The sequence below is a fragment of the Ornithorhynchus anatinus genome, chromosome X1, assembly GCF_004115215.2.
Source record: "Ornithorhynchus anatinus isolate Pmale09 chromosome X1, mOrnAna1.pri.v4, whole genome shotgun sequence".
NCBI classification, from domain to species: domain Eukaryota; kingdom Metazoa; phylum Chordata; class Mammalia; order Monotremata; family Ornithorhynchidae; genus Ornithorhynchus; species Ornithorhynchus anatinus.
In genome coordinates, this window is record NC_041749.1 from 8997160 (window position 1) to 9019423 (window position 22264).

The 22264-nt window shown below is 40.0% G+C and overlaps 1 protein-coding gene across 1 annotated transcript in view; it reads right to left on the minus strand.

Annotated features, from left to right (window-relative positions):
• Nucleotides 1-11391: 11391 nt before the first annotated feature.
• Nucleotides 11392-22264, minus strand: part of CSMD1 (CUB and Sushi multiple domains 1) — a 1410881-nt gene continuing 1400008 nt past the window's right edge. Inside the window, exons 70-71 of the mRNA XM_029051790.2 lie at nucleotides 21768-21900; nucleotides 11392-14566 (exon numbers count right to left, since the gene is read on the minus strand). Of these exons, the coding sequence (XP_028907623.1) occupies nucleotides 14407-14566; nucleotides 21768-21900 (293 nt within the window). The 3' untranslated portion in view covers nucleotides 11392-14406. The remainder of the gene's footprint in view (nucleotides 14567-21767; nucleotides 21901-22264) is intronic.

The following is a 22264-nucleotide window of genomic DNA, read 5'->3' on the forward strand; positions in this document are numbered from 1 at the left end:
TAGCACAGTGGTCTGCACACAGTAAGTGCTCAATAAATACAATTGAATGAACAAATGAATGTTCATCTCCCTAATCTTTTACCTACACACTTGAATTCTTACCTTCTGAGCACTAGGGTACTCACCCTAACCCCGAGGAGCAAACAATCAATGAAACAATCAGTTGTATTGATTGAGCACTTTTTGTGTGCAGAACAGTGTGCACAGTACTGTTCAGTGCACACAGTTTCAGTGCACACAGTTTTTTTACTAAGGGCTTTGGAGAATACAATGTATCAGAGTTGGCAGATACATTCCTGGGAAGCAGCGTGGCTTAGTGGAAAGAGCCCGGACTTGGGAGTCAGAGGACACGGGTTTTAATCCTGACTCTGCCACTTGTCTGCAGTGTGACTTTGGGCAAGTCGCTTAACTTCTCTGTGCCTCAGTTACCTCATCTGTAGAATGGGGATTAACTGTGAGCCTCACGTGGGATGACCTGATTATCCTGTATCTACCCCAGGGCTTAGAACAGTGCTCTGCACATAGTAAGCGCTTAACCAATACCAACATTATTGAAGTAGAGCCCTTGTAGGTCATAGGCTCCTTCAAGGCCGTGATCAGGTCAATGAATTCTACTGTACTCTTCCAAGAGGTAAATGCATTTCTCTTTAGAGTGTCAGCTCTCAATACATACTTTTGATATAAAGTACATCCTTTCAGAATAAAAACATGCCTGGGATAAGTACTCCTAAACTTTTACTTGGAAGAATAATTCAAGAAAAAGATTCGCAAAGCGAACAACGATTCCTCCCCTTTCCAGTGTGAGGCAGTTTAAGAATTTAAAAAGAAAACATTATTTGAAAACCCTGCAGAAACTTCTCTCCCCAACTGTCTTTGTTATGCCCTGTTAAAGTCCTTTGTTCACTCGTTCTTCATTGAGAACTACTTGAAAGGATCCTATTATTTAATCTTTCTGATCATAGACAGAGACCCTTGAACTCCATCTGCTTAGGTAGAGGGAAAGAAAATGAGTGCTAATAAGTTTTACTAACACCTTCTCTAGCATCTTGAACAATTTACCCATCTTGAAGAATACACCGATTTGAGTTTTAGCAGGCTACAAAGACATATTTTACTCACTGCTGTGGAGGAGACTTCCAAGGTACCTTCAGCGGGTAACATCCGTTGACGTTAATACTCTCACCGTCATGGGGGCCGATGAAGTTCAAGGTGATGCACTCTTGGCAACTGAGTGGTTCTTTTTGAGTAAAGCTTTTGTTTGCTCTGAGTTTTGTTTTGGGAACTTCAAACCACTGATGGGAAGTCTCTTTTCTTTGTCTAGAGCTGCCAGGATTTTTGCCCAGGAGTTTTGCAAAAGTCTTGCAATACATGGCCAGAATAATAAGTCCTTGGAACTTCACATAGCTTCTGAAACATCTGACTGTCAGAGTATTGCTGAGAGGTTTGGGTAGCCTTTTTCACAGATGTGAAACAGGTAGACAGACAGGCATAGAGTTTTACGAGGTGAAAACTCAAGGTCACCTAGTGTAAGATGAAGATTCTTGTCCCTGTCAGGACAGACTGAAGCTTTCTAGAGGAGGCTTCTCTACTAGACTGTACTTGTGTTCCACAACAGCCCAGTAGAAATCAATTCCTGGAGGAGAGATATACTAGTGATAATAATTACGGTATGTGTTAAGTGCTTACTATGTGCCAACCACAGTTCTCAACGCTGTGGTAGATACAAGGTAATCAGGTTGTCCCACGTGGGGCTCACAGTCTTAATCCCCATTTTACAGATGAGGTAACTGAGGCACAGAGGAGTTAAGTGGCTTGTGTAAGGTCACACAGCAGACAAACGAAGGAGACAAGATAAGAACCCACGTCCTCTGACTCCCAACTCCGTGCTGTTGCCTCTAAGCCTCGGTGTTTCTCGTATGTTTAGCTGTTGTTTTTTGTTTGTTTTTTGATAAGTACCCAGCTCAACTTTTTCTTATTACTTTTGTTTTCACTACAGTGCTGCTGCCTGCACCCCAGATGATTTTATTATTATTACTATTATTACATTTCTTCAGCACTTTTTGCATAGTCAGGTGTGCCACGGTCCCTGTCCTACATGGGATCCCAGTCTAAATAAGAGGAACCACAGGTATTGATAAATCCTAGGGAGGTGGCCAATCTGGAATGGGAGTTGGGAGTATCACCACACAGGCCAGAGAGTACACCATACAGGCAGCTGCCTTAGTATGGGCTTGGTATAGTGAAAGGGAAGGGGAGGGTTGCCACCTGAGCAAGAGTTGACAAGTTGTCAAGTGTTAAAGAATAAACAAAAAGGTTGGTCAACAGGCACTGGGCCAGGTCAATTGGATGAAGGAAGGTAGGGGGGAAGAAGGAATGGTGGCTAATGAAGGAAGTTGGACAAGTTAGGCTTCTTGTCAATTGAAGAGAGGACTACCTCTCCTCTGCAGGGACTCTTTGAAATGGTTCGAGCGTAGTAGGTCAATCACTTCCCTATGCCAGGATGACAAGATGGCCACATATCAGGTGAGTTGGTAGGAAGCTCAAGGCTGTCTGCCATTTTAGTCAGATGGTGGCTACCAAAGGGCCAGCTCTAGAGCGCAAACCAGGAATCTATTTTGATAAGAGCACAAACAAGGACTCTATTTTGGTAAAAGAGTAAGCATGGATGGGCCAGCACAGGCCAGCTGGTGAGCCTCAAGATTCATTTAAATAATATATTCATAGTCTTTCCTTGGCCAGCCTCAGACTCTCAAGAGTTTCCCTTTGAATATTCAAATTTAATAACTTTAAATCATAGGTTTTAAATCAAAGACAGAACTGGAATAGCCTTGGGATGCCTGGATAGGGGTAAGTAGGGTGGAGGAGTTCCTAAGAGCAGCACAAAATGAATTCTTGAAAGTGGCACTAGAAAGTAGGGGTTTTCTCTATATGTTCCCGAATCGTACTTTCCAAGTGCTTAGTAGGGTGCTCTGCACACAGTAAGCGCTCAATAAATACAACTGAATGAATGAAAAGAAGGAGCTCAATTCTTCCCCAATGGGGCAGACATCGTCATCATCACTGGTATTTACTGAACACTTAGAGAGTGTTCAAGGTTCTTCCAGATTTCTCTCTGTCTCACTGAGAATTTAACCTTCCCAAATGCAAAGTAATGACTAATTGTTGTAAGGCACCATATAGTCCTTAACTGAAAAAAAATTGGGGAAAATAGTAATAACAACAACAATGACAACAGAGTTTTTCGTTAAGAAGGGTGGCTTAGTGGAAAATGCCCAGGCTTGGCAGTCACAGGACATGGTTTCTAATCCCGGCTTCACCACTTGTCTGCTGTGTAACCTTGGGCAAGCTATGTAACCTCTCTGTGCCTCACTTTCCTCACCTGTAAAATGGGTTTTAAGACTGGAAGTCCACGTGGGACAACTTGATTACTTTGTATCTATCCCAGCCCTTAGAACAGTAATAATAATAATAATAATGTTGGTATTTGTTAAGCGCTTACTATGTGCAGAGCACTGTTCTAAGCGCTGGGGTAGACACAGGGGAATCAGGTTGTCCCACGTGGGGCTCACAGTCTTAATCCCCATTTTACAGATGAGGGAACTGAGGCACAGAGAAGTGAAGTGACTTGCCCACAGTCACACAGCCGACAAGTGGCAGAGCTGGGATTCGAACTCATGAGCCCTGACTCCAAAGCCCATGCTCTTTCCACTGCACCACGCTGCTTCCACATAGTAAGCATTCAACAAATACCATTATTATTATTATTATTATTATTATTATTATTATTATGTGGCAAGCACTATACTAAGCACTGGGATAGATACAAGATAATCAAGGTCCACATAGGGGCCACAGACAGTAGGAGAACAGGTATTGAATTCTCATTTTACAGATGAGGAAAATGAGGCACAGAGAATAGTAATAATAATGTTGGTATTTGTTAAGCGCTTATTATGTGCAGAGCACTGTTCTAAGCGCTAGGGTAGATACAGGGTAATCAGGTTGTCCCACGTGAGGCTCACAGTTAATCCCCATTTTACAGGTGAGGTAACTGAGGCCCAGACAAGTGAAGTGACTTGCCCACAGTCACACAGCTGACAAGTGGCAGATCTGGGTTTCGAACCCTTGATCTCTGACTCCCAAGCCTGGACTCTTTCCACTGAGCCACACTGCTTTTCAAGTGAAGTGACTTGCCCAGTGTCACAAAGCAGATGAAGCTGGTATTAGAACCAGGGTGCTCTGACTCTCAGGCCTGTGCCTTTTTCTGCTAGGCTACACTGCTCTACAAAAGCAATTGTTCAAATGTCTGCATTTGTCTTTTTTCTTTAGAAGGTTTTAAAATTGAACGCATCATGAATGTAGATCCCCTCTATATTGTAAGCTTGTTGTGGCCAGGGAATATGTCTAACTACTGTGTTATATTCTACTCTCCCAAGCAGCCCAATACAGTGTTCTGCACACAGTAAGTGCTCAATAAATGACTGATTGATTGATTGATTAATTGATCATATTATGAGAAAGGAAGACCCAGAGGCCAAGTGCTATTGTTTTTGTCTGTCTTCCCCGATTAGACTGTAAGCCCGTTAATGGGCAGGGACTGTCTCTATATGTTGCCAATTTATTTGTATATTCCATGTGCTTAGTACAGTGCACTGCACATAGTAAGCACTCAATAAATACTATTGAATGAATGAATTAAAACAGTAGATGTTAAATGAAGCTTTCAATTGTTTCCCTGGTATTTCTGTTGCCAAATACTATACTAAGCACTGGGGTAGGTACAAGATAATTAAGACCCATCTAGGACATTTTATCTTCTAGGAAAGGCATCAATGTGTGAGTAATCCTTATTAGCACCCTGTTAAACTTTAACCATTAGCAGGAGACGTTTACAAAACATTATAGGAGATGGATAATTGTCAGTTGGTTTGCCCTTCGTGTTAATTTCAAGAAAAGGACAGGGTATATATTTCTGTGTAAGGACTTGTGACCCTGATCCTCGTCAGATGTTTACCCAAACCTCCAGGTTCTCAGGACACATTCAAGATATCTCTCAGGGATCTAGTTACTCTTCAGTTCCCTTGGATCAGTCTCCTTGTATATCTTTCCCACTAGTTTGCAGACTTCTTAGTCAGGAATTGAAAGCTCCCAAGGACTTAGTAGAATACTTTTCACAAAATAAGCACTTGGTAAATTGTGTTGTCTTATTGAGCATTGTCCTTTTGCCACTCTTAAATGTATGGACAGTAGCACAGTCAGTAGTGTCATTTATGAAAGTAAAGGACAACGATGTCTAGAAATATTTTCATGCTTTCTGCTGCTGTAAGTGGGATTCTTTCACTAGCCAGAGACTTATATCTGTTACCGATTTGTACATTCCAAGCGCTTAGTACAGTGCTCTGCACATAGTAAGCGCTCAATAAATACTATTGAATGAATGAACTTATGGTACCTCTTCTTATGGGCCATTTGGTTAGTGGCCCAGATAATCAAGATAGTTTGTTATGTTTTGCCCACTGTTGTCATTGTATGACCCTAGGTATGCTTCATTTCAGGATGATATAAGACATGTCAAAGAACTGTCCCCGTTTCAAAGATGTTGGTTCACAGTTCACCTCAATTTGAGATTTACAATGTTCCAGTAAAAGAGAGATCAAGTAATTGGCCATTGCTACCACGTGCTCATGCTGTATTTAATCCTTTAACACGGACAGAGAATCAATCTTTTTGGAAGACGTCATTTTCGGTGACATTGAAGAATAAGCTCACACTGACCATTTACTAAAGTTTACTCTTAAAAACAGAGATAAATTGGAATCATCACTGTTGTTTCTTATTGTTTATTTCAAGGATTATAGCCATCTCGTATCAAGGATACCTGACTTGAACTACCACCTTCGTACTTTGAGAGTGAACACTGGTTTGCTTTTTAGTTTAGGTATCTTGCTCCTCACATTCTCTCTGCGCAGTTCTAGTTATGTTAATTACCACATTACCTGTCTGGGGCCATTTAACATGGTCCACTCTGCTAAATTATCTTCACTGAATATAGGAAGATTTTTCATTATTCTTAAACATTATGTAGATAACTGAAAATTCAGGCTACTCACAAAATAATTTAATCCGTTTCTTCCCCAATTTTTTAGCTAGCATAGAGTATCTTATTATTAGCAACATATCTTGTTTGTATGATTGATGACCCTGACTCTTTTCTTTAAAAGAGGTTCTTAAATGAACCAATGAAGTATAAAGAAACAAGCAGTCATAAGAATAGTTTTGTTAGGATTTTTTTTTTTTCTTTCTGGGGGGGGGCAGAGGCTCTCTCAAAAATTCTCAGGCAGAAACCAAAGTCTTCTCCCACACACCTTTTCCATCCCTGTGACTCCTGGTTTGGCATCCTGATTCACAGCTCCATAGACCAGAAACAGGAGTTGTAACTTTCCCTGGAATTCATGCCCCTAATTGCACACTTTCTTTCATAAATTGATGCATTTGTACATAAAATTAAATGGTCATTTTGATTATTTCCTGTTCTGTTTTCCTTTCAAAGAATAATTTTTGTAGTGTTTGAGGAGACAGCATTTACAAGGGTCTTTGATGATCAACAGACTTTGTAATCTGACAGTTTCAGCCAGAAACTCTGGTATTTAGCATTTTTCACATCCTTCAACTGAAGAACAATCTTGATTGTTTAATCCCTTTCAGGGAAATTATCCCTCAAAGCAGGAGGAGTTTGCATGTCAGTGAGTCCCTTTCATGTTGTGATGGGGGTTAATGAGGTAGATCCCACCTCTGCCACTTGTCTGCTGTGTGAACTTGGGAAAGCCACTTAATTTTTCTGTTCCTCAATTACCTCATCTGTAAAATGGGGATTAAAAGTGTGAGCCCCACCTGATTACCCTGTATCTACCCCAGTGCTTAGAACGGTGCTTGTCAGATGGTAAGCACTTAACAAAAACCAAACAGACAGACAAGCTTTTTGCGATTCTCCTTTGCTAAACTCTCCCCAGGGCCTGTCCTGAGCAGAGTCTGGGATGTGAGCCAGTGATAATCTATTGATTTTATTAGTAAATGGTCATTACTACTAGCCCTCTATGTAACTCTAGAAAAATGCCCCTCCTATGAATGGTTTTCAAGAAATCTGTTAGTTTCTAGTCTCTAAAATTTATCTTAGTTTCTAATTAAAATATGCTTAGTTAAAAAAAATATAAATAATGTCATCTTGCTTTCCTCCTGGGATACTAAATGTATCGCGCGGTCATTTCTCCACCAACTATTTTCAAATTGGTATAATACGGTGCCAGTCACACCTATCTAAGGAAACAGGTTAACAGACTCTCAATTACCTGATAGAGTCACAGAGGGAGTTAGCGAAAAAGGATTATAAATAGAACACCAGTCAGGAAAACAGACTCTTTTGGCCAACTACAATTTGATCTGCTTTAATGGGAAATGGAAAGCAACTGGACATAGTCCGTAAACACAGCCATCGATAGAGCAGGAATTGGTGACAGCACTCATGGTTCCTGCTGAGTGTGGAAATCCAGGAACTGATTTATTATTACTTTAGCATTCTAGAATGATATTAGAGGAAAAGAGGTGGGGAATGGAGATTAAGAACCACAGAAAGTTGATTAACTTTTTTATGGTATTTGTTAAGCCCTTACTATCTGTCAGGCACTGCTCTAAACACTGGGGTAAGATACAAGTTAATCACGTGGGATACCGTCCCTGTCTCCCATGGGACTCACAGTCTAATTAGCAGGGAGAACAGATACTGAATCTCCATTCTGCATTGAGGCACAGAGATTTTAAGCGAGTTGACCCAGGTCACACAGCAGGCAAATGGCTGAGTCAATGTTTGAACCAGGTCCTCTGAATCCCAGGCTTTGGTTTTATCCGCTAGGCCACACTGCTACATTTCGTTCAAACACTTGGGGGTCTTTGTGTTTTATTTCTGTTTACTCCTTTTGCCCAGGAAAAGGGCATTTAACCTTTAAATGACATGTACATGGAAACGCAAAATGAGAGAAAAGGAAGATGGGAGGAATATAAAAGAGGGGATTGTTCACTCCCATGTTTTCAACTACCACCTCTATGCAGATTATATCCAAATCTACATCTCCGCCATGATCTCTCTCCCTCTCATCAGTCTTGGATTTCCTCCTGTCTTCAAGACATCTCTACTTGGATGTCCTCCCATCATCTCAAGCTTAACATGTCCAAAACAGCTCCTTATCTTCCCACTCACGCCCTGTCCTCACCTTCACTTTCCCAAAACTTTAGACAGCACCACCATCCTTCCTGTCTCACCTAGCTTGTAAACTTGTTATCCTCTCTAATTCAACCCACATATTCAGTATATCACTAAATCCTGTACGTCCCACTTTCACAATATCGCTAAAATCCATCCCGTCCCCTCCACCCAATCTGTGACCACGTTAATAAAATCACTCAGTACTATCCCATCTGGATTACTGCATCAGCCTCCTTGCTGACCTCTCAACCTTTTGCCTCTCCCCGCTCCAGGGAATAGTTCACTCTGCTGTCCAGATCCTGAGAATTTTTCTACAGAAATGTTCAGGATCTGTCACACCACTCCTCCAAACACTCCAGTGGTTGTCCATGCACCTCCACATCAAACAAAAACTTCTTTCCATTGGCTTCAAAATCCTCCCTTCTGCATCCCCGCTAACTCTCTTTATTGAACACCCCTCCCATCCCCACAACACTTATGAATATACCTATAATTTATTTATATTAGTAGCTCTCTCCCCCTCTAGACTGTAAGCCTGCTGTGGGCAGGGAATGTGTTTGCTTATTGTTATACTGTACTATCCCAATGGTCTGTACACAGTAAGTGCTCAATAAATATGATTGAATGAATGTCCAATCTGATTAATTTATATCTACCCCAGTGCTTAGAATAGTGTTTGAAAAATGGTAAACACTTAGGAAAAAAACATTAAAAAAAAATTGAACTGCCTAGTCTCAACTTTACATATTATTTAACTGAGCCAAAATGATGAGCTTTAAAGAAAATGTTCACCCAGGGCTAACTTGAAGTAAAAAGGAAGAAAACTAAAGAGGCTCGTTCTGAAGCTATTTTGGCATGTTGATGGGCATAACATAGTTAGCTTTTTCCATCAGCCTTTAAATTACTCTTTCATTAATGAAAGGAAAGTGTCAACAAATTTAAATGCTCCAAAACAGACAAGGTCCATTATTATTTCTCCACTATTATTCCTTCAATTACTTTCAAATTTTTCTCACTAGTCTTTTAAATGACTTCAAAAACAGATCGAGGTGATTAAGAAAGACTCAAGAGGAAATATACAATCAGCCTTTCTAATAGGACATACATTTTGTTAGAAACTAACATTTGAACTTAGTAGTAATGTAAGGGTATTGCATTTCCATCAGTGCAAATAGTGATTGGAAAGCATCATCACCTAGTAAAGAGAGCATGAGCCTGAGAATCAGGGGACCTGGCTTCTAATCCTGGCTCTGCCACTTGTCTGCTGTGTGACCTTGAGCAAATCACTTCACTTCTCTGTGCCTCAGTTACCTCATCTTTAAAATGAGGATTAAGACGGTGAGCCCACATAGGACATGGACTGAGTCTAACTTATTACACTGTATCTACTCCATTGTTTAGGACTGTGTCTGGCACATAGTAAGTGCTTTAAAAATACCCCCTTCTCCCCTCCCCCCTCAAAAATAACAACAATGCATATGTAAATTTTACATCATTATTACACTTGAGCATGAATTTAACACTTAATACTGATTTAGAGTTCTACAAGAGTAAGGTAAAGTTCTATAAGAATTCTATAAAAATTCTATTAGAGTACTAAAGAGCACAATTATTTTTCCTCCTCGTGAATACATTTAGTGTTGGAACTAACCCTTGGAGTTTTCAAGTCACCTGATGTCCTGCTTGATTTCAAAGAGTGAACACACCCCAACTGAGGAAGAAGTCTAGCCTGGTGCAAAGAGTTCCCTCTCTCTCACCTCTGAGAAATCAGTGCTTACCCCAACTTCATTCCTGATGTGAATGGTCTTCCCCTGCCGACCATGTAGGTTCACCTGGAAAACCAAGTCATCAGGACACTGACATCTTTATTTGTCAAACTTCCTGAGACATTCTCTAAGAAAGGTTGGTCCTGTTGAGGATGAAAACCTGGACTTTATTTGCTCCTGCTTGCAAAGAAAACATAAAAAAAAAACAAAATAAAAAAACAACCTCACAATGAAACTTCATGTCTCCTCAAATCCAAACGTATCCATATAAACCAAATGTGGAGAACTGATACTGCTATAAAAAGTCTTGGACAAGCACAAGGGGTTCCTACTAAACTTCTAGGCATTTTTGGAGCAATTTCCATTTTATTTACTGATTGCAAAGGAAAGAGAATTCACAGGTAGCAGGAGACAAAACTTCAAACGATATTGAATAGAGAACTTCAAAGGAGTGTGGAGATACTGAAGACCTAAGATAAGAGAACCGAATAACAAATAAAAATAAATCCTCACTGTCAAAAGAAGAACTAAATTGTAACACAAATGCTCAAAACCTTAGTTCTATCATGGGGCTATCTGTATTGGTTATTATTTTTTTCATTTAGTAATAACCTGACTTGCAGGAAGATTAGCATCTCATTTTGTCTAATTGCGAGACATTCAGTTGTTGTGCCACTGAGGATTCGTGAATGTTTCTTCACTCTGACAGCTGGCTTTGAATGTTACTACTTAAATGCTCTCTTATGATATGTTAGAGAAGCAGCATGGTACAGTGGAAAGATCACGCGCTCGAGAGTCAGAAGTCATGGGTTTAAATCCCCGTTCAGTCACTTGTCAGCTGTGTGACTTTGGGCAAGTCACGTCACTTCTCTGGTCCTCAGTTACCTCATCTGTAAAATGGGGATTAAGAGTGGGACTGATACCTGATCACTTTGTATCCTCCCCAGCATTTAGAACAGTGCTTTGCACATAGTAAGCGCTTAACAAATGCCATAATTATTACTATATGCTATCCACAACAACTTGTTAACTATGCTTTCTCCTTGGGCCAAAAAACAACAACATTCTTACGTTTGTGCACTAATAAGGTAATAGAACTGCTGTCCTTCAATAGGTTTTCCCAGAATTTACATACCGTAAAAATAAAATACCAAGGGCATGTTTCTTTCCTGAAAGATTACCAAATATTCACTGTCCCATAGAAGTCAAAGTTTAACTTTTTCCACAAGCCACTGTAGCACTCCACTCCAGATCCTGTTTCAAACTGGAGTACACCTAATTGACCAATAACCATATCATTCTGTTTGAAAAACATATACTGAAAAAAAAATAAATTTTAAGATTTAAAATAAGTTCTCAGACAAGATGGAAATCTAAAATTAAATATTTAATTAGAATTTTGATTCTTTTCTTTCAAGATAGGTGGCATTGCACAAGCTATATTACACATTTTTCAGTTTTTTTTTAAATTTTTATTTTTTTGGCCCAAACAGTTACTGTTCATTTTAATAGGCCACTTTAGTATTAATACATGTGTAGTAGGATTGGAACTGAAAATCAGCTAGAGATAGTACATTTTTACATTATTGGGAAAATTACACTTTTGCATTGTAAAAACATTTATTTGAACAATTTACCTACATTAATCAAAAAAGTACAGCATATTTAATAATTTTACAAATTTTCCATAAAAAATATATCTCTGTACAAAAAAAGTTCTTTTGCACCTACTTCGTGTCAGCAGCATGGAGTGAAATGTCAGGATGGAGTTCTGGAAGTGAAAATGGTATTGACTCGATGATAATGCCAGTGCTCTTTCCCCGCCCTCCCCCTTCTTTTATAATAGGTTTTTGTTTACAAAATATTTTACAGAAGAAAAAAAATTATTGCAGCTAGCCTGGAGAAAGGCAAGATGTGTGATAGAAGCAGCAGTTTTAAACAGCTTTGAAGCACATAACCTGTTTTTAGCATGTATTTTTTCCCCTCAAATGGTTCCAGTCAATCTTAGGGAAGAATCTTCCAAGGATACTTCAGCAAACAAATATTGTTCCTGACTGCCATTTCAGGACCACTAAAAGATTCCCTTAGGAGAGTTGAGTTCTGCACACACCTTACAAAATAACGATCAGAGGAATTCTCACCAGATAAATACAACAGAAACATGGAAAATAATCTGTGTTTCACACTCAACATGCATGAAATTGACAAAACAAGAGAGAACTGACATTTAATTGCACACCACTAGCCAAGCAAATAACGTATTTTGACACTGATTTTTTTTTTTTAATGGATCTCTAGCTATTTCATTTCTCTTTAATACCGGGAAAACTGGGGGAGATAATCCAGACTCTGAAGTTGGCCTTTTCCCAAGTGTTTCAACGACTCCAATTTGGATAACTCGCATCATTTACATCACTACCATGAAATGTTCATCAAACTGTTCCAATTTTTGAGATGACCCAAGTCAGGACCCGTGACTGGTGCTCTGCTTGAACCCCTGAATTCAGGGGACCTTTTCCAGGATGCGTTTCGGCTGGTGAACCCGTTTTATACAGAAATTCAGAAAGTAGGACTGGGAAAAACTATTCAGATAAAACTGAATTTCCATTCGGATTGAACTACGTCGCCACCGGTAAAAGTCAAAGAGGGAACAAAGAGTCAGTTTGAGTCCCTAGAAATAATTTTGCACATTTATAAGAGCAGAACAACTTGATGCCCCAGAACGAGACGTGAACTAATGATTTTGTGGTAAAATGCATTCCTTTCATGAATTAATCAACTATTACCGGGACACATTTTCCGGAATTGCCCACTCTAAGGTCCGGCAATCGATAGTTTTACAAGGTGATATTCATTTTTATTCTAAAGATGAGGAGCCAATACAAACCGAGAGCAGAGGTGTTTCATGAGGTAAAATATTAATTAAAATCTTTAATGTCATAAAATACTCATCTGACTCTTCCACATCTAGGTTTTCTCCTTTTCGGTTTCATAAAATGCATTGTTTACAGTTCCTCTGCTATCAACGACACTCCTCCAATGTACTTAAAATCACCATCTCCAACCAACCGCGTGGTTACGAAGCATAAAGCGGGGACGGAGTTTAAAAAGAAAACATGTCGGATAGAAAAGATGTTTCTTATTCTTTCAGAAATTTAGTGGTTGGTTCGTATAGAATATTTCTGTGGAATTCATATGTGCTACTGCTCTGTATTTTCATTCAGTGGAACGTAAGAGAGTGATGCCACATCTAAAGAAAGAATGGAAATAATGCAAAAGGGAAGACTGTATTGTGAGCTTAAACCCACAGCTTTATGAGCTATCTAAAATAAATTACTATTCACATTTTTACATGGCAAGCAGCACACGCTGCTAACCCCCCCTGCTGTTAAATAGTAGGATACTGACAAGTTATGATTGACACCAGCGATTTCAAAGAAACATTATTGGAAATGGAGGGATTTTTGTTTTTCTTCTGGCAGAAAGTCTCTACTGATTGATATTGGTTTTCATATAAAAATGCAGATTAGTGGAATCAACCAAAATCATCTCTTCGGTATCACAGTAGATGCAGCCTGGGTAAAAACGGGAGGATATTTACGGACATGTCAACTAAACTGGCCATGGGATGATTTGCTGGACAGAGCGAGAGGGTGAATATTTACAATTATGGGATAGTGTGTCTAAACCCTGTATACACAGTTTGTATCAGTAACTTAGTCATTCATAACACACTAGTGCAAAACATTGTGCATCAAAAATTTCGCAATACAAGAGCCGACCGGGAAATTTGCAAACGGCCTTCGTTATGAGCATCTGAGACGTACTGTAAATTTCTGAAACTGAAAAAGAAACAAAACTAAATGATGTCAGAGTAAAACATTTTTAGGTGTGTGCAACCTCCAGAAAGGATGTCTTCTCCTTCCAAAAAGCTTTTTATCTTCAGAACTTCCTGTCTGTGGGGATTTAAAGAAAAATAATGCTATGGTGCTATTGTTTTGTCACAGTACCCATAGGATATGACCAAACGCCCAAAAGATTGCATTGAAAGGCATCCCAGCCACATACAAATATGAAAGTCTGAGGCATTAAGTATGACAAATTGTCATGGGTTGGCAGTCTTCCTTCAGTGTGCCTTGATTTCAAGCAGATGCAGCCAGGAATTTCTAATCCACCTTTAGAATGAAGAATTATTCTTGATTTGCTCTCCAGAAGACTGACATGTTTTACTCAACAGTTTCACTGCATGTATGCCAGGAGAAGATGTCCAAGATTACAGCAGCGAAGCCAGGAGAAGAAGGGAGATTGGTATATGGCACCAAAGGAGTTACTGCTTGTCCATCAGAGGTATGGCTATGAATCAGTTATTTTGGGCACCGAAGGCTATACCACTGTACAAACTGTGTTTAGAGTTGTATCAAACCTCACGGCCTTTGCCTCTGTGGGTTTTAAGTTTGTATCATACATGGGATTTTCAAATGATGCTTGTCCATTACTGTTTTCATGTCCCGCATAGCCATTGTACTGTACTTTTGGCCTTGTTCTGAAAAGGAAAGGGTAAGAAAGATTGAGTGGCGATGAAAACCACAGTTACCATCCTCGAACAATAGGCAAGGCAGAGATGTGATTATTTCAAAGGTATTTTTCACAACACGGTTTCGTATTAAATTGTTCCATATGGATAATCTATGGTCTAAACGGAAAGTAGAACTGAACCTGAAATCTCAACTCAGTTTTGTGGCTGCCTAGATTTGGGGGATCGGGGAAGGGAAAGAAGTTAAGGAGATGATGCGGGGGCGGTCAAGGAGAGATTTACCGAGTAACTTTCGCTTACCTTTAGTGTTTAGCCATCATACAAGGAACTGTTTTAGAGTAGAACCTGATCTAATGGTCACCTACTGAATGAGAACAAGCCAGGAAGCTGCCTGGCCTGGTGAAAGAGCACGGGTTTACCAGTAAGAGGACCTGATTTCTAATCCAAACTTTGCCTCTTGTCTGCTGTGTTACCTTGAGCAAGTCATTTAACTTCTGGGCCTCAGTTTCCTCATCTGTAAAATGGGGATTGAGTCTGTGAGCCCCACAGGGTCCAAGGGACTGTGTCCAACCGGATTTGCTTGTATCCACCCCAGTGCTTAGTATAGGGACTGGCACATCTTAACAAATATCATAATTTTCATTATTACTATTAATCCTATTCCCTCCTACTTAGACTGTGAGCTTGATGTGGGAAGGGATTGTGTCTAGCATGGTTAACTTTCCCAGCACTTAGCATGCAATAAGTCCTTAACAAAAAGTACTACTCCGCAATACAATCAATCAATTGTATTTATTGAGCACTTCCTCTGTTCAGAGCACTGTTCTAAGCTCTTAGAGGAGTAAAATACAACACATTTAACAGACATGTTCCCTGCCTGTAACGAGCTTACAGTCTAGAGGAAGGTAAACATTTTAGTCTTTAATTAATTTTAGGCATTAATTTAGAAAATTACTGAGGCCTCATTTTCCAGGAATCTATTTCAAACTGTATGCCTCATTTTCCAGGAATCTATTTCAAACTGTATTATCGATTATTCCCAAACTCAAGTTTCCACGATACACCTGTATAATGCTAATTCTTCTTAATACTACTTCAATCAGTTGTATTTATTGAACACTCTTGTGTAGAGTACTGAACTAAATGCTTTGGAGAATACAATATAACTGAGTTAGCAGACAAATTCCTTGCCCATAAAGAGCTTTCAGTACAAGTCTGCAGTCTACAATATCAATTGTCTACTGTCTATTTTTATATGATACTCGTTAAGCACTTACTGTGTGTCGAGCTCCATTCTAAGCTCTGGATAGATCTAAAATACGACTGGAGCCAATCTATTCCCTGCTATTCCCCAACTTGCCCTCTTAGTTCCTCCCAAGTCAACCTTCTAGTTGTATCTCGTTCTCAGACTGAACCTGTTCCTCTTGCTAGGAACTGCCTTCCTCTCTAAATCTGACAGTCGACAGCTCTCCCCTCATCCAAAATCCTTCTATGTAAATGTAATGTAAATGTAAAAATATAATGTAAAATGAAATGAAATGTAAATCCTACCCTCTCCATCAAGTCTTCATCGATTATTTTCCAACAACGCTAAGTGATGTAAATCACTACTTGTTTTGTTTGGTTCTGTTTTTCTTTGCTGTCTGTCTCCCCTTTTTAGACTGTGAGCCCATTATTGGGTAGGATTGTCTCTATCGGGCAGGGATTGTCTCTATTTGTTATTGAGTTGTACATTCCAAGCGCTTAGTCTAGTGCTCTGCACATAGTAAGCGCTCAAAAGAGATGATTGAATGAATGAATAAATCCATCAACCACCATTCGCACTTATCAATTTATTTACATCTTAGATCATATGCCTATATCTGTTCTCATTCATTGATCTTGACCACTCTACTTACAGATACTTTTATGTTTTTCTTATCCACTAGATTGTAAGTGCTTTGTGGGGAAGGTGCATGTTCTTCATTCCTTCTGCATTTCCCAAGCACCTCCTACCGAAAACACCATTGAGTGCTCAATAAATACTATTACCACTACTAATGATAATGATGGCATTTGTTATGTGCTTACTCTGTGCAAAGCACTGTTCTAAGTGCTCGGGGGATACAAAGTGATAAGGTTGTCCCACTTGGGGCTCACAGTCTTGTCCCCATTTTACAGATGAGGTAACTGAGACCCAGAGAAGTTAAGTGACTTGCCCAAGGTCACACAGCTGACAAGTGGCAGAGCGGGGATTAGAACTCATGACCTCTGACTCCCAAGCCTGTGCTCTTTCCACTGAGCACACTGCTTCACTACTACTGTAGTCTTCTAGATGGACCATTCTAGTTATGCAACATATGGCACATCTTGAAATTTTCCTCATCATCATCAGAAGATGATATTAACACAGTACTTACTGTGTGTATTGTGTTATAATAAGTAGTACGGTGCTCTGTATATAATAAGCAGTCAATAAACACCACTGATTGGATATGATCCCTGTCTCAAGGACTTTAAATTCTAATTTTTTTTTCCTCAGAAATTATATGAAGCATCAAGTAGGGAAAATAGCATAGCAGTGGTTTTCCCTTATTTGTTAAAAACCCAAGTTTGGGTTATTATATCCTTACAGTAAAATATATATCTACTTAAGTAGTTAAGTTAGGACTTCCAAGTGGGAATGGAAAAGTTGCCCACTTTGTCAAATACCTGGGATTCTCCTTAGAGAATCCTTAGAGACTATTAATTTTGGAGTCTCCTTAGAGACTATTAATTTAAAACAAGCTCATTGGCATTTTGTCCATGAACACTTTCTGGGATTTCCAATACTTTTCTTAATGGCCATTATCATTCTACAGTGTTTGACCCTAGCTTGGAAATGTATTCCAAACTCAGATTGGTAGTACATTCAAACAATCATCACAGTTCCTGAGTTCCTTCCCTGGTTACAAGACTGTTACTACTAGAAGTACTAGAGAAGCAGCATGGCTCAGTGGAACTAGCAGGGGTTTGGGAGTCAGAGGTCACAAGTTCAAATCCCGGCTCTGCCACTCGTCAGCTGTGTGACTGTGGGCAAGTCACCTAACCTCTCTGTGCCTCAGTTCCCTCATCTGTAAAACAGGGATTAAGACTGTGAGTTTCACTTAGGACAACCTGATGACCCTGTATCTACCCCAGCACTTAGAACAGTGCTCTGTAAATAGCAAGCACTTAACAAATACCAACATTATTATCAGAGAAACATGTATTACCATGCCTCCTCCTATTTCAATTGATCAGTGGTATTTACTGAATACTACTGTGTTCTGAACACTGAGCACTCTCACGTGGGAGAGTAGATTAGTGTCTGTCTCCCCCTCTAGACGTATAAGCTCGTCATGGTCAATGAATGGGGCCCGGGAGTCAGAGGACCTGGGTTCTATACTTGCCTCCACCACTTCCCTGTTATGTGACCTTGGGAAAGTCACTTCACTTCTCTAGGCCTCAGATGCCTCATCTGCAAAATAGGAATTCTCTCTTCTACTGGGTGGGACTGTATTATCTTGTATCTACTCCAGCGTTTCGAACAGTGGTTGGCACATAATAAGCCCTTAACAAATACCCCAATTATTATTATTATCCAGCACCTTCCGAGTATCCCAACTCCCCTGGTCCATTGTCCCCCATACTACTGCACTCACTCCTTATAATTAATCAATGAATATTAGTTTTGAGTGTTTATTGTGTGTGGTACTCAATAGATTCATTGTTTGATTGACTGATAAAATGCTAACAGCATGATACAGGCACTATATGCTGTTATGTACATTAAGTACACATCTTATAATGTGAAATTCATATATATGAATCATAATCATATGATTCTATATTATAAATTATTTATTTATATTGGTATCTGTCTCCCATTCTAGATTGTAAGCTTGTATTGTACTTTCCTAAGTGCTCTACACAGTGCTGGGCACACAGTAAGCGCTCAATAAATGTCATTGATGATGATGATCAAGTAATATAGAAAGTAATATAAAACTGATGTTTTGTTGGGCTATGTTTCTGTCCCTAAAATACAATCTTCATCCCAGTGACACTTTCACCCAACATATAAAAATGTTTCTCACAATTCTCTCTTAATTGATACAGTAGATCTCTTGGATGAAATCTTCAAGACAATTCGCTCTTGTAGGCCTTGAGTTCGCACAATACTAAATACTCCCTGTATGTTCATATAGTGAAAAAATCTGCTACATCAGAAAGTTTGAGGGTACTACCAATCTGAGTTTGGAATACAGTTCCTGGAGCTGTATTCCAATATTACCACTATTTATCACCTCTCACAGTCTTACTGGAGTTGGCCAAGTGTGTCTCGGAGAAGATCCTGGTGTGTGCCAGGGATCACCAGTGACCCTTCCCAGTCATCTATGAGGAAAGTGGATTCTATCAGCTGTGCAGAGAACTCTACTCACATAATAATAATAGTAATGATAATAATGTTGGTATGTAAGCGCTTACTATGTGCAGAGCACTGTTCTAAGCGCTGGGGTAGATACAGGGTAATCAGATTATCCCACATGAGGCTCATAATCTTCATCCCCATTTTACAGATAAGGTAACTGAGGCACAGATGAGTTAAGTGACTTGCCCACATTCACACAGCTGACAAGTGGCAGAATCAGAATTCGAACCCATGACCTCTGACTCCCAAGCCCGGTCTCTTTCCACTGAGCCACGCTACTTCCTTGATCCTAACATCCCTAATTCACTCTGGAAGCATAGTGCAATCCTGGCTCCCGGCTAGAAATGAGACGGCTGAAGTAGTTATTTATATTAACGTTGTTCCCCTCCAGATTGTAACCTCGATAAGGGCAGAGAATATTCATTCAATCATATTGATTGAGCGCTTATTATGTATAGATCACTGTGTGAACTCATTCGCTTCCACTGTTTCAACTATTATCTCTACGCGGATGATACCCAAATCTACATCTCCTGCCCTGTTCTCTTTCCCTCTCTCCAGGCTCACAGATCCTCCTGTCTTCTGGACCTTTCTACTTGGATGTCCTCTTGCCACCTCAAACTCAACATGTCCAAGACAGAGCACCTTCCCTTCCCTCCCAAACCCTGTCCTCTCCTTGACTTTCCCATCACTACACAAGTGACAAGACAGCACAACCATCCTTCCCATCCCACAGGTCCCCAACCTTGGTGTCATCCTTGATTCTCCTCTCTCATTCTCCCACACAACCAATCTGTCACCAAAACCTGCCGGTCTCACCTTCACAACATCACTAAAATCCAGACTTTCCTTTCCATTCAAACCACTACCACATTAGTGCAATCACTATCCTGACTGGATAACTGATCAATCTCCTTTCTGATTTCCCAACCTCCTATCTCTCCCTGCTCCAGTCTATACTTCATTCTGCTGTCTGGATTATCTTTGTACAGAAATATTCTGGGCATGTCACGCTGTCCCCCATCAAAAATCTCCAGTGGTTGCCTATCAACCTTCGCATGAAGCAAAAACTCGTCACTATTGGCTTCACAGCTGTCCATCCCCTTCACCCTCCTACCTCAACTCCCTTCTCTGCTTCTCCAGCCCAGCCCGCACACTCTGCTCCTCTGGTGCCACTGACCTCCCCTCACGGTCCTTCGTTTGTGCCTGTCCCACCGTCGACCCCTGGCCCATGTCCTACTCCTGGCCTGGAACACCCTTCCTCCTCAAATCCACCAAATAATCATACCTTCCCACTTCAGAGCCCTACTGAAGGATCACCTCCTCCAAGAGGCTTTCCCAGCCTAAACTCCCCTTCTCTTCAGCAACCCCTTCCCATCATCCCTACTCACTCCCTCTGCTCTACCCTCTCCCCACAGCACTTGTGATTATATGTACATATCTATAATTCTATTCATTTATATTAATGCCTGTTTACTTGTTTTGATGTGTATATATCCATAATTCCATTTATTTATATTGATGCTATTTATGCCTGTTATTTATGCCTGTTTACTTGTTTTGATGTCTGTCTCCCCTCTTCTAGACTGTCAGCTCATTGTGGGCAGGGATTGTCTCTATTGCTGAACTGTATATTCCAAGAGCTTAGTGAGACAGTGCTCTGCACACAGCAAGCACTCAATAAATAAGACTGAATGAATGAATGAGCTGGACTAAGCATTTGGGAGTGTACAATATAACAATAAACAGACACATTCCTTGACCATAACAAGCTTACGGTCTAATATATGCTCCCACGTGAGAGTGCTCAGTGTTCAGAACACAGTAGTATTCACTAAATACCACTGATCGATTGAAATAGGAGGAGGCATGGTAATACCTGTTTCTCTATAGTCCTAGTAGTAACAGGGCTGTACCCAGAGAAGGAACTCAATAACTGTGATGATAGAGCTTGGCTATGGGAGTGGTTGTTTTAGCAGAGCATTTAAAGATTTATACAGGCAAGGTGCACTCTGCCACTCTATACCCTATTTATTGTTATTATTTTTGTCTGTCTGTCTGCCCGATTAGACCGTAAGCCCATCATTGGGCAGGGATTGTCTCTATCTGTTGCCGATTTGTACATTCCAAGTGCTTAGTGCAGTGCTCTGCACATAGTAAGTGCTCAATAAATACCAGTGAATGAATACCCAGCAGTGTTGAATAATCTTTTGCCTTAATCCCTCTAAAGAATCAGATAGAAGACCTTTAAAGATAAGGCACAGAAGAAGAATTCACTGCTAATTAACCACTAGCAGTTTGACAGAAGCTGAATGTGGTATAATACGGTTTGATGATTGTCTCAATCTGCCCGTTTTGTGATTGGAGATCCCGGGAGACTTCCAACACACCTGCCTTTTTCTACATTTCCTCTACGTCCCTCTTGAAAACGCATTACAAAGAGTCAATAGACCACAGCAACAGACTGGAAGTAAAATTGCCAGGAGTATTATCCCAGCACATCTGGGCTTTCCCAGATCCATTCCACATGGTGTACAACGGGTTGCTTTTAAGGATACACCTGTTTAGTTTCTGGTTCAGGGAACAGCGGGGATAAGTATTTTTCTTTCCAAGAGATGAAGGTAGGATATGTTTGACAGAAAATACATTTTAAAAAGCACGGCTATATGTATCAGTAAACTGGCCAGCTAAGGAAATCCTAGCATTCTCAAGGCAAAAGCATTTAGGCAGGCCAAAATAAAGTAAAAAGGTGTGAATACATGCCATTTATTCACTTACCTGTGTTTGTAGAGGTAAAATGCAAACCCTGATAATATTAGAGCAAAAAATGGAACTAGAATGGCAGCTGCAACTGAACCGCTGTTTGTGCCGTGATGATGGTTGGAAGAGTCTGAATCTGTACTTAGAGGACCTGAAACAAAGAAAACAGAACATTTTTTTCCCCAGAGGAAAAAAAAAATCAACTTTTAACATGATTAAATAATTGGTAATAATGATAATTATGTTTTTTTTTAAGTGCTTACTATGTGCCAGGTACTGTACTAAGCGTTGGAACAAAATTTGTAACTTTATTAAGTGCTATCTATTCATTCATTCACTCAATTCACTCATTCATCCTTATTGAGCACTTATTGTGTGCAAAGCATTCAATAGTATTTATTGAGCGCTTACTATGTGCAGAGCACTGTACTAAGCTCTTGGAATGAACAAGTCGGCAACAGATAGAGACAGTCCCTGTTGTTTGACGGGCTTACAGAAAGCACTGTACTAAGCAC